This window comes from Dipodomys merriami, unplaced genomic scaffold (assembly GCF_024711535.1).
Source record: "Dipodomys merriami isolate MVZ:Mamm:240054 unplaced genomic scaffold, mDipMer1.0.p SCAF_290, whole genome shotgun sequence".
In the NCBI taxonomy this organism is placed as follows: Eukaryota; Metazoa; Chordata; class Mammalia; order Rodentia; family Heteromyidae; genus Dipodomys; species Dipodomys merriami.
Genome location: NW_027204382.1, coordinates 1408109 through 1426300, shown reverse-complemented (window position 1 = coordinate 1426300; position 18192 = coordinate 1408109). Strand labels below are relative to the sequence as shown.

At 51.4% G+C, this 18192-nt stretch overlaps 2 protein-coding genes across 2 annotated transcripts in view; both read left to right on the top strand.

Moving 5' to 3' along the window:
• LOC138839054 (EH domain-binding protein 1-like) overlaps positions 1-6582 on the top strand; it is a 49629-nt gene extending 43047 nt beyond the window's left edge. Inside the window, exons 8-9 of the mRNA XM_070038710.1 lie at positions 5234-5348; positions 5553-6582. Of these exons, the coding sequence (XP_069894811.1) occupies positions 5234-5348; positions 5553-5643 (206 nt within the window). The 3' untranslated portion in view covers positions 5644-6582. The remainder of the gene's footprint in view (positions 1-5233; positions 5349-5552) is intronic.
• Positions 6583-10915: 4333 nt separating this feature from the next.
• On the top strand, positions 10916-17846 carry LOC138839039 (homeobox protein OTX1-like). The gene is made up of 7 exons (XM_070038678.1): positions 10916-10976; positions 11362-11430; positions 13041-13237; positions 14131-14282; positions 15542-15717; positions 15802-15867; positions 15898-17846. The coding sequence occupies exons 3-7, from the start codon at positions 13141-13143 to the stop codon at positions 16361-16363; spliced, it is 957 nt and encodes a 318-aa protein (XP_069894779.1). The 5' UTR covers positions 10916-10976; positions 11362-11430; positions 13041-13140; the 3' UTR covers positions 16364-17846.
• The last annotated feature ends 346 nt before the right edge of the window (positions 17847-18192 follow it).

Genomic DNA, 18192 nt, shown 5'->3' with positions numbered 1-18192 from the left:
TTCCTTCAAATGGCTATCTGAATGTTTGTCAGAATTCTTTAAGAAGTTTTGTGAAACTGCCATTGAAAGAAAATGTACAAGTACATTAATGGGTTTTTCCCCCCTCTGGATGTAATGTTTGTGATCATAGTATAATGTTTAAGCAAGTGAAACACTAAAAGGTTGAAAAGTATATACAGAAAACACTATGTATATGCAAATATGGTGTATGATATATAGTGTATATATTTAGCATTAAAAATAGCTTATTAAACAGTATATTCTTAATAGATTCATTGTACATTACACTGGAAATTAAGTATTCTTTAAAAAAATTACTTCTCCTGTTTGTAGAAAAATAAATTGTCCTTAAAATACAACTTGATACAGTATAGCTGCTTTTTAAGGTAGATATTACATGTTGTTCTATCCCCCACACCAGTATTATTATTACCAAATACATCATAAAAGGAAGGCCTCCCTCATATAAAAGATAACAGTTTTGTGGCCTTCCTATCCCTGCATACATACAAGTTTACAATCTTAAATAAGCTTCCATGTTAAATAATGTACCATTTTGAAATCATGCATGGCATTTGTATACATAGAGGAGTAATAGTCATATTTTAAAAATACTTTTAATGCAGTTATTAATCATTTTGTTAATATTTTCTCTCCATAGTCCATCCTTCCCCCACTCCCCCTTCTCCTTCCTCTTCCACTTCCTTTTTCTCCATGTCCCTCTTCCTCTCCCTCCTTCTCCTTCATTGTAAATTACATTGTCCTGTGTGTGACAGTGCCTCCAATCTTACTGCTGGTTTTCATTTAGGGAAAGGGGAGACTTGAAGAAACAGAATAGCCTGTTGATTACAAAGAAAGACACTATCTTCCAGAGAGGCTTGTCCCACTGGCTTGGGCAGGACATAGGCAAAGCTAGCCAAGAGAGATGCTGAGCATTGTGAAGTTCAACTCTTGGAATGGACACACGGGCTTAAAATAACACACACACACACACACACACACACACACACACACACACACACACACACACACACACACACACACACACACACACACACACGAATAGGCAACACAAGTTGATTTTGTTTTGCTTTCCTTTGTTTTAAAGTTCATTCTTCTTTTCCAATCTCTTCTGCTTGGTAATTTTAAGATTCAGTAATAAACTAAAATCTTTTTAAGTAAATCTGCTGTTAAAATTATTGATCAGGAGAAAAGTATAGAGTATTAATAGCCATAGCACACTGAAAGAAATATTAACAGCTTGGTCTGAGAGCAAAACATACTAAATATTCAATACATCCATTCTTCTGAGAATCCATAGTCACTTTGTCTCAACTGTTTTTTCCACCTTTTTTCCTGAGGTGTATTCATAGCAGGAGTTTCACTCTACTGAGCTAAGTTGTAGGATCCCTCAAGCTAACAAACATCTTTTAGATACTTTTCCTATAGTTTTTTGTTGTTGTTGTTCAGATTACTTAATGCTCCCTCAGGAAAGATAAATTCATTTCTGCACACATTGGGGTGGGCTTTTAGAAAGTGGTATGTTCATTTTCTGCACAAGAAATGGATCTTCTCTGGGATTTTGTACATCTTGATTTATTCTTGGCTTAGAGTTTGAAGTGGGTGCTCTTCTAAAGGGATTTATGCATAGGTTCACTATTTTTGTAGTTATGGTTTATATGATAAGCTTTTTATATTTAAAATCAATATGTAATCCTGTGGAGGAGCTTATCCCCTAAAACCCCATTTGTAAATCTATTTTAGCTTTGTTACACAGCACAGCCACAGTCTTCCATAGATTGATTAGGTACAGCAGTAGAATCCTATCAAATGGCCTGTTCTGATGATGATGCAAACTCTTTCAGGATTGCTAGTTGACTGGAACTAAAGATAAGACTTGACTGCAATCCCCCAATGTGCTCTTTACAAAACTAGTGTTAATTTTCATCAAAGTGCTAGGCTTACTTATGGTGGCAAGGTTGAAGGTTTACCACAAGAACTTCAGGTCTTTTCTATTACAGTGTTTATGGTATTTCTCTTGCCTTTTTTTCCCCAAGGTAATTACCAACTTCAGCAAATAAACTGACTCATGGAATGAATAATTTTCCCTACGTATAAAAAAACTATTTTGAATTAACCCAAACATCTCAGTACAGATGGACATAAACAAAATCTCTTTATTTCAACAGTTTGGGTCAAATGCAGCATCAAAACTTAATCCTATTTGTTGTGAGAGGATATGGCTTTTGTAGTGAAAGTACACTGGAATCTTTAAGTTAATCACAACCCACACTAGTCTGTCCAAGCCAGTGAGAGCATCTAGCTAGCTGTGACTGGTGTTATAAGTAAGTGACTAATCCTTTCTTAAAACACATAACAAGTAACATGTAAACTTACACGCAGACTTTTAAAACATGGCATGTATATAGGTAAAGGCATTTTAAAAGCACTTTTTTTCAAAGTGGATTTTAAAATTTTTTACTTAAACACGGGTGTAAATCTTGATCAATTGTCAATATAATTTTTAGTGATCAAAGTAGTAGTCTACTTAATTTCTCAAATTAGTGTTCAGTTATACATAATAGGAATAGATGAGTGGATGAGGGTATTTGTGCATATACATATATTTGCCTATGAGAAACCAAATATAAAAGTATAGTTTGCTACTATAAAATCTATTCACACCGGTATGTGCTCTGCAACAGACTATATAATTATATTAATGTAGTAATGAGATACTTAATAGGAAAAATCCAATAAATTTATGCTAGAATATTGTAATTTGTTAGCAATTCAGTTAGACCTAAATGTCTTTAGTCTTTAGTTTTAAAATGTTCTTTTTCTAGTTATGAGAATGACCTTATCAAGATAGGAAAAAGTTGAGATTCTTATTTAAAAATTATTTATAATACCTCAGCTTAAAAATGTTTCCTCACTTATATAGTTAAAATTCTAATTTTTCCAATGCTAAGAAAAACCTGATATTTTTAAGTTACTAATTAAGGTCTTAAAAGTGACTGGTCAGGTTTAGAGGACTAGTTCAATTTAAAAAATTATGTTTCCCATGTTCATTTTTTTTCTTGGCTTAAATATTTCTATTTGTATTTTTGGAGTGTGGTAAAGAAAAATTATTTTCTACTCATAAAGTTATCAAATATTTTGGAAGCCAAAAAGTATACATTTAAGCTTATAATCAGAATGATTCCGCCAAGTTGAATATTGAGCAATATTAACCAAAGCTAGTAATTTAAATAATTATAAATTTTACTTGCTATTTTTTATTAACTCAGCAGAGCTTTTTTCCTGAATTAGTATTTCTAGAACAATTACCTGAAATTAGACTAAATGAGTTTAAAGATTTTCCCAACCTGGAGAATCTATTAATTTACTTTCTCTGTAGAATATGGCTGATTTAAGAACAAGAACCAAAATATTAAATTTCCAGCATTCCTGTTCTTAGTTGCATTTAAAACCAAAGTAAAATTATGATAGATTTGGCTCCTTCGTTTCTTTTTTGCCTATTATTAAAATTCTTTTACCAGAAAATACTTTTTATAGTTTATTTCTCTCCATGCTATAAAGAATTTTATTTCTAATACAATATAACAATCAGTGATTTAACATTTATTTTGTGATGTTTTGTATTAAATGTAGATAATTAACATATGGCAGTTTCATATATATGTATTTATGTGTTTGAGTTTATAATAAAGGAACAGTGATAAAATTGAATAAGCTATTTTAGCTTCTTAGAGTTATTCTAATCTTTACTGCATGTTGATGCATCTAATTTTTAATTTGTAAATACAAGATAGAATTCCCTCTAGCACCATTTGCTTTCATAAAGCTGCTGAGCAGTTTGCTGTCTTGAATAAATTTTGCTTTGGAGAGAGTAGGGAGGCGATTTGAACCAGCACATTCTTGTGTGGTTTGTGAAGATTCACATGGTAACCAGCGGTGTGCATTGTTAGGTTTATCTGAATAAGCACCAGCCATGTGAGTTTTAACATGATTGCCCTGGGCAATGGAGAGAGAAGAGAAACCCGAAAGGATTGCACTCCTCTGTTTTTTTGGAAACTGCATTTGCTCTGTGGGGGAGGGGACTGTAAGAGTCAGTGCCCAGGGTGTTTTTTTTTTTTTTTTTAAACTGGTGTCCTGTTTCCCTCTTGGTCCTCATTTGTTCTGCTATCTGCCTCATCATCTACTTCTTCTTTTCATTGTTTACCTTCCTAATGAGGGAGGCGGGGTAGACTGAGGGTTGATTGACAGCTACAAGCCCTTACAGTCTGGCCAGAGAGCTGTTGGCTTTGGTTTCAAAAGTGTTTTAAATGTTCGATTTGGTCCTGTTTTTATTAAAGGAAACTGCTGCTCATCTTAAGGAAATTATCAGAGTAGCAAAGACTAGGAAATATATTATTGGGACCGAAACCTTCATAAAATGACCCTCACCCATTCAAAGAGCACTGCCCATTGGATTTTCCAACCTTTAACATGGAGTTTCAAAGAAATATGTAATTTTTTTTCTTTTGCACAAGTGCTTTCATTTGAAAGCACCCAGCAAACGTCTCCAAATAAAAACTGGCTGTGATGCGATTGAGAGCTGCAGTGTAATATTGCAGAGCAAATTTATTTTTTACTTCAAAGAAAAATGCTAATTAGCCGATTCACTACTTTTAAAGTTATTGTGAAGCATATGGCGCCCAGTGTGAGATACATCCAACTGCTAAAATAGAGCGAAGAGGAAATTAGTGAAGAATGGGCTGTTTGGGGTGAGAGTGGGGGTGGGGGAGGAGAAGAGGTTCTTAGGCAGATTCTCGGGCCTTTTCAGAATGATTTTTATCTCCCATCACTGTTTCCCGCCTCCTCGTTTACCCACTCGCCCACCCCAACCCCAGGGCCAACCTCCTCTGGCCTCCATTTCCCCTCCCCCACTTGGCCGGGATTCAGGTGCGCACCTCTGACTGGCCATCAGCTCACACCTGGTCTCTAGTCGGTTCCCACCTTGCCTCTCCACACTCCATCTGTGGGAAATATTTCGAAAGTATGGTTTTAGGGGAAAACCTCACTACAACTGCCAAACTCCCCAGAAATACTAGCTAGTGGAGCTATTAGCTGGCTTTAATGGGAGATGTAAGGGAACTGGAAAAGGCGGGAAGGGGAGGGCAGAGCAGGGCCGGGAGCTGGTATGCACTCAGGCCTTGAAGCCCATTAACTAGCCTCCCATCTCCTATAGACTGGCAGAAGACTGAGGCCCAGAAGCGACGAGAGCAGCTCCTGCTGGATGAGCTGGTGACTTTGGTGAACAAGCGAGATGCACTTGTGAGAGATCTGGATGCACAGGAGAAGCAGTGAGTACACCTTGGGCCTTGAATTCAGGCATAGCCACCTGCCAAAGGGGCCCCCTAGAGAAGTTTACCCGAAGTTCGGTTTAGAGGTCTCCGGAGGCCCGGTGCCCCGAATTCCTCCTCCTGGATATGGAATGTGGGGCAGGGGGAATGCTGCTCTGCTCTCCATGAAGAAAATAATTTTGTTCTCGTTTGTCTGGCATCCAGGGCAGAAGAAGAAGATGAGCATTTGGAGCGAACTCTGGAACAAAACAAAGGCAAGATGGCCAAGAAAGAAGAGAAATGTGTTCTTCAGTAGCCATCAGACCAGTGTCTCTCCCAACATTTTAGTCTTGGGCCCCCAGACCAGCAACAGACTGGTTGTTTCAAAAGTTAACATTACATTTGGCTGGATTATACTTCTGTACCATCATCACCACTTTAACTCCTTTCCAGATAATATACAGAACTCCAAACATAGCTCTGTTTAAGGATTTTTTTTCTGTGAGTGAATACTTTCTTTTGAAATCATGTGAGATAGATTTGCACAGACACTTTGTGAGTAATTGATATTGGAGGTGTTCAAGAAACTGTTCAAAAAGAAAACACTTCCCGCATTATTTCCCCTCATTGTTTGATGGGAGGAAAATTTGAGACATTTCTGTTGTTGTTGTTGTTGTTGTTGTTGGTAATAGCATAATGACAGTATAGGGGGGAGGGAGGCAAGGCAGGATAAGAAAAATGCCATGATTTTTTTTCCACTCCTGCCATCTGTAACATTTACTCTGTTACCTAAATTTCATAGTTAGATCATATTCAATCTACTTATTAAACTCTGTTTATTTACCAGTGAGGTTTTCTGCAACTGTTTTGCATTTCACAGAATTCCTCTGCTTTCCTCCAAAGATGGCCCTTTAAAAGGTAGCCTGAGACAAACCCTGCGATTTGCAGGTGATGAGAGGAATTGACATGCAGCGGTTTACAAAGACAGTTTTATCATGGGAGAATCTGCCATCTTTTTCTCTGGATAATATTTATTACATCTTGGTTCGTTCTTACATTTTGTTGTATCTCAACATTGGCTCAAGAATGCTGTTAATATTTATTCTGTATTGATAAAAGTCTGTCTTGCCACTACAAGTAAATCTTTCCAGTTAATATTTTCTTTTCTAGCATAGCACTGTCTTTTTTGTGAAAATGGTTATCTGTTTATTTATTACAATACTGAGTCATATATAAATTTTCAATAAAAGCAGAAACTTTCTTACCTGATACTGCTTGGACTAGACTGGAAGTTTGTGTATCCATAAATCTTTGCATGTGGGAAATGGTCCTCTGGAACACGGGGTAGGATACTGGATGGTATTCAGAGCTGGGTAAGTTTATACATCCCAGAGGAGCCCTGCTGACACATGGATGCAAATTGAAAAGTAATTAGTCATATTCTTAAGGAGTATAAACTATCTTCTCTTTTGGAAGGGTCATCTCAAAGACTTGAAGAAAAATTCTGATTCCACGCCACTGAAAGAAAACAATACGAGTGTGATGAATTTTCCACATGACTTTGAATAGTTCCCTTTTTGTAGTTGTATGGGGAAGAACTGTGTCCTCTGTTAACCGCAAGTCTGTGGATACTGAAGTGAAAGGAAGAGGGTTATTGCTAGGGAAGGTGGACTGCAGGGAGGCGTGTGCCCATGTACCCCTGGGTGTAGGAGAGAAATGAAAGAGAACTTTTAGAATTTCTAGGCTGGGGGGGGGGGGGGGAAACTGGCTTTCCTATAGCAGTTTACATCACTCTCTAACTGGGTGTCCGAACAAAGAAAACTCCTTCAACAAGTCCAGAAACTTAAGACAAAAAAAAAAAAAGCATTTAGCTTTAGCCTAAGAAAATCTCTCTCCCTTCTTCCCTCCCTGCCTTGGACGTCTTCCCTTCCCAGACCTACATCGTGTCCGAAAAGTCTGCTGCCACTCCCCAATTGTCAATCCTTTTCAAAATTTAAAAAACCCACTTGCCCTGGTAAGAGTTCCTTTATGACACGAATTTTAAGTTGCTGAAAAGTTCCCGGAACTAAAGGAAACAGGGTGTTTTCCCTCTGCACTCGAGCCCCGGCAGAGCGAGGTGTGGCTCCCGGGGGAGGACTGAGACCCCCTCACCCCGGTTCACCTTCGGGCCGACGGGGCCCGGCGGCAGCCCGCAGCACCCGCCCTGTGTACGCTGCTTTTGAGAAACCCCTTCGGATGGGCCTCGAGAAAAAGCTGCTTTTTCCTGGCCCCACGCAGCCCCAGATCCACCTAACCATAACCCCCTCTGGCCTCGGGTCTGCTAGGGTGTCTGGGGGCCGCTGCGGGCCCTCGCCTGGCCCTCCCGGCGCTGGCGGGCTGGCGGCGGGCTGCTCCGCGGCGCCCGAACGCCCCTCAGCGGCGGCGGAGCGCGGCCCCTGGGGACTGCTGTGCGGGGTCGGCCCCGCGCACGGCGCCGGCCCCGGGCTTCGCGGCCCGGTGCCCGCCCATGAGTGGGAAGCGCCCCTTGCAAACGGAAGAACCCAAGTCCTGAACCTTCTTCACGCTATGGGACCAGAGACTGTACAGGGTCTGGGGGTTGCAGAGGAAGCTGGAGCGATGGCAGCGAGCTGGACTGGGCACCGTGTGCCCGGCCAGAGAACAACTTCGGTCCCTCGCCCGGAACCTTTGGCCTGAATTCCAAATCCCTCCCCCACCCCACCCCACCCCACCCCGTGCCAAGTGTCCTCTAGAGTCCGACCAGGCCTTTGAGGTCACCAGATGCTAGGTCCCGGTCTCCAGGCCCAGGTGTCTCGGCCCCTCCCGGCCCGGGGCCCTTACGCGGGCTGCCTTCCCCGCCTCCAGCGCGGTGCGGGCCGCTGGAGCCCGCAGCGCTTCTGGCCCGGCGTCCCCCACCTGGACATTTGCCTAGCGACGGCCGATTCGATCCTCCGCACCGCGTCCAAGAAACTTTCAGCTCACTCTCCACGCTCTTCCCTCTCCCCTCTCCTCTGTCTTTCTTCTCTTAATCCCGGGGCTTTAAGAACTAAGCATTAAGAAAATTCGCCTGCAAGTTGGGATTAGATCCATATTCTCATTGGGGGCGGAAGTCTGTGCTACTTGATCCCTCCCGTCTTCCCGGGGACTGGTGGCCGCGTCCGGACCCGGGCGCGCCGGACTCCCGCGCGCCGGCGGCGGCGGCGGGGCCTTGGGGACGGCGCGGCCACATTCCGGCGCGCACGGCCCGCCCCGCCTCGCCACGCGGGACCCCAGCCTGGCTTCCACCGCTGCCGTCGGAACCGCTCGGGCCAGGCAGGAGGACGCGAGGTTGTGTGGGACGGGGCCGGGACACTTGCCCCGGCTCTTAAGGGCCAAACCCAGCCCACATAAGACGCGGGCCGGGACCCTGGCAGCGCCCACTACAGACTCGGCCTCCGCCAACCAGCACCCCGGGATGTCTGCGTTCGCTTCCCGGCCAAACTTGTGCGACCCACCCCGGACCTTTTTCCGGGAAACCCGTGGGCGGGAGTGTATTTCGTTTAGACCGCACCGCGACCTCCGAGGCTCCGGGCCCCCGGGCTGGCCGGCGGCCGGGCCGACTTCTCCCGCTGGGGGCCGGCGAAAGCCTAAGGTGTGTCCCCGGCCGGGCCAGCGCGGGGCTCTGCGAACTTCTTTCCCTCTTAAACGTCCTCCCCCCCCCCCCATCGCTCCCTTTCCTCTCGTTCTTTTCTTCTGCTTTCTCTTTCTCTCCCTTTTGTGAATGGGCCGCGGTGTCTTTGTTCTAGAGAGAAGCGCCCGTGTCGCTGACTTTTGTGAACCAGAGAAGGATCTTGTAAAACCTCCTTTTCTCCTCCCTGTCCCCCCACTCACACCCCTCCTTCCCTGCCTCTTTGATTCGATGTTCCCTCATCGTTAAAAGGGGGGAAAAATGTAATTTCGTTGGTCTGGCGGCCACTTTCTTTGAACATTAGCTCGCTTTCAGCTCCAACTTCAATTAGAAGGAGTTGATTTTGAGAGATCAACAAAAGAACCGACCAAAGCCTTATTAAAGGTCCTAAGAAGATCTCCCGGGTCCTTTGAGAAGCAGTTAAGGAAACAGTGTGCCCTCCATCATATTCTGTTACCGTATTTTATTCGGACTCCAAAGGAAAAGTGTCGCTTGGGGGAGGGGGAAGCACTTTGATGAGCGACGGCCGCAGCCCCTTTTCACTCGGCGCCCCCCCCCCCCCGCCCGAGCGCCGGGTCAGCCCGGTGCCGACCCCGCGGCCCGCGCGGCGCGCCCGGCGGCCCCGGCTCGCCCTCGCGCTCGCGGCGGCTCAAACTTTTCCTGCACCTATGGGAGTGGGGGTGGGGGCGATGACAAGGCTGGGGTAGGAATTCCTCGAAAGGTAGAAAAGTGGTCCCTAATATTCAGTAGGAGGTGCCATTGAAAAGAATCGTCTGGCTCAGGGTTGGGTCGAAAACCTTTTCATTTTCCCCCCTCTCCTTTCTTTTCTCCTCCAAGCTTTGAGAAGTCCAACACTGGTAGACGTGTTTGGCAAGTTTGTTCCACGGAGCATGGGGTTTGCCAGTTACGGACTAAACGGGAAAAAATCGCTTCCAGAAGGCTTCTGGAGTTGGGGGGGAGGGGGTTGAGGAGCCGGATTGGGGGCGGGGGTCCGGTGGATCCGTTTTCCCGCGGATCGTGTCTGCTGGGTGGAGACGTGGAAGGAAACAAGTGTGAAAAATAAAGTTTCCTACCCCCAAACCCTACGATTGAGAAGAAAGCTGTATGAGTGAGGGGAAAGAGACCTGGGTTCCAACGGCTCAGAAGAAGACTTTGAGATGTGCGAAGACCCCCGGAGGGGCCGGGGCCGTCTGGAGACGCCCAGGCGCTGGTGAGTGGCGGCGCGTCCGCGGCGCGCACTCTTCCCGGGGCGCCGAGCAGGGATCGGCGCGCCCCGAACTGCTCCCGCGCTCGGAAAAGTAGTCTGCGCGGGCAGCAGCCGCCCCCGGCGCCGGTCGGCAGGTGGAGACTCGGAGGAAGCAGACACAGGGGCCCACGGCGCCGCGAGAGGGGCCAGGGGCCAGCGTTCCTGCAGCCCGCCGCCCCCGAACCCTCGCGCCCACACCCTGGCTGCGGAGCCCGGAGCCGCGCGCGCGCGCGGGAGAGGGGGGGGGAGAGAGATAGCGAGACAAGGAGGGGGGGTGAGAGAGAGAGAGAGAACCGATTATCCAGTACCTCGCCCCCTCTCTCTGCCACTGTCTGAGAAGCGCCGAGAGGGCGAGAGAAGGGCAGGGGGCCCCCTAGGCAGGCCTCGAAATCCGAGGGCTCTGGGCTTTGCCCAGCTCAACTCGCTCTGCGCGGAATTCGCCAGCGGAGCCCCGGAGTTAGCGCGCGGCCGGGGCGGGGCGGGGCGGGGCGGGCGGCGAGGGCGGGGTGTGGGGGGCGGGGGAGGGCGGGGGCGCGCGGAGGTAACCCCCGGCTCGCGCTGCCATTGCCCGGCTCCTTGTCACTCAGCCCGCGCAGGGCCCCCGATTGGCGGCCTTGCCCCATTACGCACTCGCCTCGCGTTCACATACCCGGGGAGGGCAGTAGAAAGGTGATCAATCTTCATCAGGCTACATTTCCAATCACCTAAACAACAGAGCAAGACAAGCCACTCCGACAAGGTAAATCGCTTGATTTATTTAGTTTGCCAAATGACTCTGCAGGACTTCCCCGGTCGGTCCTCACCGCCTCCGCTTAGCACGGGGAGTGCAGCGGCAGCCGCGGGCCGCCCCCAACTCTGCCCCTGGCATCCCCCTCCTCCCCCTCGGCGGCCCCTCCGCATGGTCCCCGGCTGGGCACTGTCCGGTCCTGGAAGCGTGTGGGGCTTTTGCAAACAAAAGTGTTTATGCAATAAAGTGAAACCTGGAGGGACACGCACAAAGCTACGGGAAAAGGAGAGGGAGAAAGAGAGAGAGAGAGAAAGAGAGAAGGAAGTTGGGGGAAAAAAAGAATCCCGGGGTCTTGGGCCGGCCGCAGGAGTGATCCCAGCGCCCCTCTGTTTTGCAGGTTGGCTGCCCGCAGGGGCACAGAGAGGGCGTGAGGTAGATGGTGAGCCGCCCCGGCAGCTGAGGGCAGGTAAGGAAAAGGCTGTGGGGCCGCGCGGGACTCCGGGATCGCGTTGGTTACTTTGGCCTCCCCCCCCTCCCTTCTCAAACCGACCCTTGCTGCTTCCCAGGTCCTCGCCAGGTGGGCGGGGCTGGGGGTGACCCCACTCCTTTCCGGGGTGCGGCGGGGACCCCAGATCGTTAGTGCGGCCGGGCGCCTCCTCCCCCCCCCCCGCCTCCTCCGAAGTAACCGAGCTGGGGTGCTAAGTTTGGAGAAAGTCTGAAAACTCACCGTGCACCCTCGCAGAACCGTAGTGCCGTAAGAGCTGTTTTCCTTTGGCTTAAGAGCCAGCCCCGGATGGTTTCCTTTTCGCCCCTTTCTCCCCAAGCTGGGCCCAAGCCCGTGAGTCCCAGAGGACGGGGGTGGGGGGTTGGGATGGGGAGCTTCTTTAGCCCAGGCTTCTCTCCCCGAATTTCCTAGCCTGGGTTCCCGGCCTGCTTTGCAGGATCCCCCGCGAAACGGGTAGAAAGAGAAGGCCTTCCACGGCCCCAGCCCCGCACCCCAGCACCCCTTCTTTACCCCCTGAGAGGAGCGCCACGGGTTGAGAGCAGCTGCAGAAGCCGAGCCTCGACCTCCCAGCTCTGTTCCGAGCCAGCTTTACCGCTTGAGGCCTAGTTCTGTCGTTTGGGTCGGGTCCTGAGGCCTCGGGCTCAGGTAGTAGAATGGCAGGGAACGCACACGACCTGCTGTGCCCAGGCTTCCCCCAATCCCCGAGAGCCTTTGACGCTTTGGCCGGGTCATCCTTGCTCTTCTGAAGAGACTTGGTAAGGCACGGCCAGACTTGGTTACAAGAAGGCTCCCCCTGCGCCGCGAAGAAGGGCGGTGGGCCGCATCTGTGCACCTCTGACCTCGGGCGGCGGCTTCTTAGAACTGCCACTTCTACCCCGGCCCCTTTGGCGCTCTCTGTCCACCTGCGAGGGGCCTGGGCCCGTAACTGCGGTTGGGGCACCGGGGGGACTGTGGGTGAGCCTTCCTTTAGTAGTGATAGACACAGGGCGGGCAGCTGCAATGGTGATTGCCGGGGCACTGGCAACAGCGCAGGCCTGGAGACCTTTGAAAGAGCGAGGTGTCCTACGTGGGCATTGTATCCCCAAGAGCCTTAGGTAAAGCTAGCCAGCCTTCCGGTCTCACCTTGGCCTGCTGTAGTACCTACCTTTTTTGCCCTCCTCTTAATAAACATTTGAAACGAAACGAAACAACCCTTCCTGGGTGGCACGGCGAGAGAATATTTGCTTGAACAATACGAAGCTCGAACTCAAAATGTTGTCTGTCCTTGGGATCTTGCACCTTTGCAGGTTCCGGCTAACCTCCCCAGCCAGGTCGCTTTTTTTTTTTTCTTCCTCTAACCACTCGTCAGTCTTGTCTACACCCTTGGCCCAAACCAAGCTGGAAAAGAGGCCAGGACATCCAGAAAAAAGTTTACTTTTTAAAGAAGCCATGCCCGATCGCTCAGCCAAGGCCTTGCGAAGGACTTGACTGCCTTGGGCGGTTGCACAGCCTGCCTATCCTGACCAACCTGGACGCTGAAGGAGTGGCTGGAAGCTGAGTGTTGGTTTTGATGTGTTTCTTGTTTCCCTTAGGCCAGGCCCCCAGAAGAAACGACTTCGAGGTGGGAGCTCTGAGCTGCTCCTAGCCCTAGGCCCCCTGGATCCGTCTGGGCACCTCCATCCAGCTGTTAGCATGATGTCTTACCTCAAACAACCTCCATATGGCATGAATGGACTGGGCCTAGCCGGGCCTGCCATGGACCTCCTACACCCCTCTGTGGGCTATCCGGGTGAGCAGTGGCCCTTTGACCATACACTTTAGTCTCTGAAAATGTTTGAGTTCCCAGACTCTCAAGTTTGAGCCTGTGTTGTCTCTGAACTGGATAGGGGAGACCCGCTGCAGGCCCCAGAGTTAGAGCCGCAGGCCCCGTGTGGTGGCCAGGACTTTGAAAGGCCCCAGTGCACATAGAGAGCTAGCAGTATTGGCAACCTGTCTCCTATTGTGGGCTCCTCGGTGTAGAGTGTTTACCCCAGATTCGTTTCCTGTGCGCCGCTATTGTTTTGTGGGTCTATTTCTCTCTGCCCTCCATCCTCAAATGAGGAATCTGGTCACCCCTAGACCATGACATTAAAAGCAAAACCTTCCTTATTGGACTTGTTGGGTTGAACAGGAGAAGGTCGAGGGTGGTGGCTTCCTTTTCTAATCAAACTGTCCCTCACAACCAGTGACCTGCACCAACTTTTGTGCTGGCATGGAGGACTGCTTCAACTGAGTCTTGTGTTTTTTCTCTGGCTCCTACTCTTTTACACTCTTTTATTTGCCCTGAAAGTGTTGGGTTGTTTTTTTAGGTGGTGTTTTCTGCACACCTCTTGTCCCCAGCTAGGGAGTTGGTGGCTATGTAGGGAAATGTGAAGGAAGGGAAGTTGTGTGGCTTCTCTTCCTTTTAAACCTCAGAGCGGCGGGGAGGGAGCTAGCTCTCCTGTCTTGGAGTGGAATAGTGGCACTTTCTCCCACCTGTGGCCTTTAGGCTGGTCCTTCAAGGCAGATTCTTTTGCTCGGGGAACTAGGCCTTTGATGACAGTGGCCAGGTTCTAGGCCTGTAGAATGGGGACCTGCCCAGGGCTGCTCGCGTCAGTCCACGTGGCCACCGCTGACCGGAGGCGCCTCTGCCTGTCCCCGCAGCCACCCCGCGCAAGCAGCGGCGGGAGCGCACCACCTTCACGCGCTCACAGCTGGACGTGCTCGAGGCGCTTTTCGCGAAGACTCGCTACCCTGACATCTTTATGCGCGAGGAGGTGGCCCTCAAGATCAACCTGCCCGAGTCCAGAGTCCAGGTGCGCGCTCCTGGTGGGAGGGCTGCCAAGAGCCAGGGCCAGACGGGAAGGGTCGTGGGAGGGTGGTCTGGGGGTGGGGGGGTGGGGGGCAGAAGTATAGGCTGGGCAGCCCCTCACGGACTCCCCCTAGCGCTGGGCGTCAGCCAGAGGGGGAACAAAGTTGAACGATTTGGATTCAGTCCTTGGCCCTCCTTCAAGTGTTCAGAGTGGTTGTAAGGATTTCGGGGGTACAGGTAGGCTCCTAAAGTCACAGGGTCCTACGTGCGCCCCCCACGTGGCCGCGCTTCTTCGGCAGCCCCAGGACTCAGAGTGTCTGGTGAGGCCTGAACTGGGTCTGCGCCCTTCCCCGCGGCGCGTCCCGCCTCGCCCGCCGGCAGTCCTGGGGCAGAGCTCAGCTGGAGCCTGCTGCTCCGCCCCGGAGAGTGTCCCGGGAGTGGCGGCAGCCTGAGCACACACTTTCTTTGCCCGGAGCTGTTGCCGAGTGTAAAACCTGGCTGCCGGCTTTGCTATTTCTATTTTTGAGATGAAAGCGCTCCGAAAATACAGTTTGGATTAGAACTCAGAACTCTCTGAAAGGGTCTTTTGTCTCGCCCTCTTTCCCTAGAGGCTGGAAAAAGGACCAAGAATGAAATGCTGGGTATTCCAAGAGGAGAGGGCACTTTATGGCTGGCTATTCTATTTGGTTCCCTACCTAAATACTCCAAACAAACCAACAACGAAATATCACCCAGGCTTCCTTCCCAAGAAGCCCCGGTACTGGAATAGTGCCTTGGTTTTCCCTCCAGCCTCGCTTCTTCTCCCACCTAAACCTTCCCCCCTGCCCCGGCCCCCTGTGGGAGCCGACTGAGTGCCACCCGCCGGGCCCCAGACTTGGTGACTGCCCCGCACTCCTGCGCTCTATCCACGCAGAGAAAACGGGGCTCTCCAAACACGAGGGGCTGTGGAGGGGCAGCCATCAGCGGCAGTTTGGGGACCGTTGAACTTGTTGGCCGGACGGGCATGAAAGTCCCCCGGCGGGGCAGAGTCTCTGGAGCTGGGGGTGGGGAGGTGCGCAGCGCAGCGGGGCAGCCAGCGAGGATGGGGGAGGGAGCAGGGTCTGGTGGGCCCGGGCCGCGGAGGGGCGGGGGGTGGGGAGAGGACGGGGCGCGGGATCCGGGGCGGGGTGCTGGGGCCGGGGGGTGGGGGGCGGAGGAGCCTAACCCCCGCCACTCGCCCACCCTCAACCCACTCTCCCGCCCCCCCCCCGGGCCGGCTTGCAGGTCTGGTTCAAGAACCGCCGCGCCAAGTGCCGCCAGCAGCAGCAAAGCGGGAACGGAACCAAGAGCCGCCCGGTGAAGAAGAAGTCCTCCCCGGTGCGCGAGAGCTCGGGCTCCGAGAGCAGCGGCCAGTTCACGCCGCCCGCCGTGTCCAGCTCGGCCTCCTCGTCCAGCTCGGCGTCCAGCGCCTCCGCCAACCCGGCGGCGGCCGCAGCTGCGGGCCTGGGCGGGAACCCGGCGGTGGCAGCCGCGTCGTCTCTGAGCACGCCGGCGGCTTCGTCCATCTGGAGCCCGGCCTCCATCTCGCCTGGCTCGGCGCCGGCGTCCGTGTCCGTGCCGGAGCCGCTGGCCGCGCCGAGCAACGCCTCCTGCATGCAGCGCTCGGTGGCCGCCGGGGCGGCCACGGCCGCCGCCTCCTACCCCATGTCCTACGGCCAGGGCGGCAGCTACGGCCAGGGCTACCCCGCGCCCTCCTCGTCCTACTTCGGCGGCGTGGACTGCAGCTCTTACCTGGCGCCCATGCACTCGCACCACCACCCGCACCAGCTCAGCCCCATGGCGCCCTCCTCCATGGCCGGCCACCACCACCACCACCCGCACGCGCACCACCCGTTGAGCCAGTCTTCAGGCCACCACCACCACCATCACCATCACCACCACCACCAAGGCTACGGGGGCTCGGGGCTCGCCTTCAACTCTGCCGACTGCTTGGATTACAAGGAGCCTGGCGCTGCCGCTGCTTCCTCCGCCTGGAAACTCAACTTCAACTCGCCCGACTGTCTGGACTATAAGGACCAAGCGTCATGGCGGTTCCAGGTCTTGTGAGGCCCTGGGAGTGAGAGGAAGAGGAGAAGAAACGCAACTACCTGCGCCCTCTGTGGTCCCCGTCCTGTTGCTGCTGCACCGCCCGCCTTTGCCTCGGCTTCTCCAAAACTGAAGTTTTCACCGCCTCAGAACATGATGCCCATTGCCCGCACCGCCGCTCCCATCTTTGTGCCACCTGTTCTGTTTTGGTTTTTTTTTGGGGGGGATGCAAACCTGCCCGCCCCTTGGATGGGGGGGGAGGGGGCGGTGATCGCTTTGGCCCATGTTCTTTTACTGGATAGCTGTGTGCTGTCCCAACCCCTACGGAAATCCTGACACCCTACCCCCCCACCAGCCCCTTCCAGTCGTTCTGGACAGCTAACGATGCACTTGCAGCCTTCCAGGCTCTTCCTTTCGACCCTCTGTTTGAGCTCAATACTTTAATTTATTCTTTCTGGACCCTGGAGTCTCGAACCGGCGCCTCTCTCCGCCTTGGCGTGCGCCCACAACACTGCTCCGAATCCAAACGACCACTTAAAAGTGTTTCTGGCCCCCACGGACTGTCACCTCTTCAGCTGCCTCCACCCCGCTCCCCGCCTGCATGCCAGCGCTCCCCGGGCGTTTCCTCCTCCCCAGTGGGGTGCGCTGGGCACCGCGGGCAGGATCGCTCCCCGCCCCCCCCTCCCATCGCACAGCCTTGCCCCGCGCCCTGCGCTGGACTGGTTGAAGCTTCCGCCTCGCCTCGGCGGGAATGCTGTACATAGTCAGGTCCGTTCCAGGGACCACTTAAACTTTTTAGTTGCTGTTGGTTGAACTGAGCATTATTCACGTCTTAGCGCCCAAGAAACTTTAAGATATATACAGCACATTATATATATACATATATATATATATATATATAAAACAAGAGCAAAAGCTATTTTCCCTTTGTCCCTTTTCCCCCCAATCGATGGCGCTTTTTATTTTTCTGTTGCTACAAAGCTGTCCGGCCCTCTTCACATCTTCTCCCTCTGTGTATTTATTAAGGAGAACCGCTTGGTTCCAGGAAGCTGGGCGCGGAGGATCAGGAGTGTGGAGGAAACAGCCATATTAGGGTACCAGGGGGGGTACTGGGCTGGGGCATGAGGCTGAGTCCTCTCACCCCTCCCAAGTGCCTGGGCTCGATTCCAGCATAGACACCCCAGACCAAAAGGCACAAACAAAAACAAAAAGACGAGATTTCAGCATTGTGGAAATAACAGAGCCAGGCCCCAAGCCCCCTTCCCTCTCCTCCGTCGGCTTCTCTTCCATCATCCTTGTTTTGTCTAGTGAGTTCCCCGTGCGCCTTCGTTCTCCCAAATCTGAGGAGAGCCCTGCACGCCAGTATATCAATTTTGGTTTCGGCCGCTTCGTCCAGTAGGTGGGAAAGTAATTTGTAAATTTGATTTGTCCGATGTGAAGATCTCAAATTACTTGTTGAAATGTAAGGCAGTCCCCTTCCCTCCTCTTTATCTACATTATTGCCCCCCCCCCGAAAATAAATGCAAATTAATGAACGGCTTGTCAGTGTTACTCTTCGGATTCCAGCCCCAGCTCCTGGTCTTGGGGGTGTAAAGGCAAAGAACACTGCGCTAATAACCCGCGTGAATCTGGAGGCCAAAGAATGGGGTGGGAGGACGAACCCCTCCAGAAACGTTCGTTTAGGGAGTGTCTCCTCCCACCCCTGCGTCAGCCGGGCCTCCCCCCCACCCCCCATCCCCAAGGTTTTGACCCCGAATTTCCCTCACCATCCAGGACAGAGACAGGTGTCAGGACTCAATTCCTTTCTCTTCAGAGGCAGGAGCCTGGCACTGATTTCTTCACCCTAATTG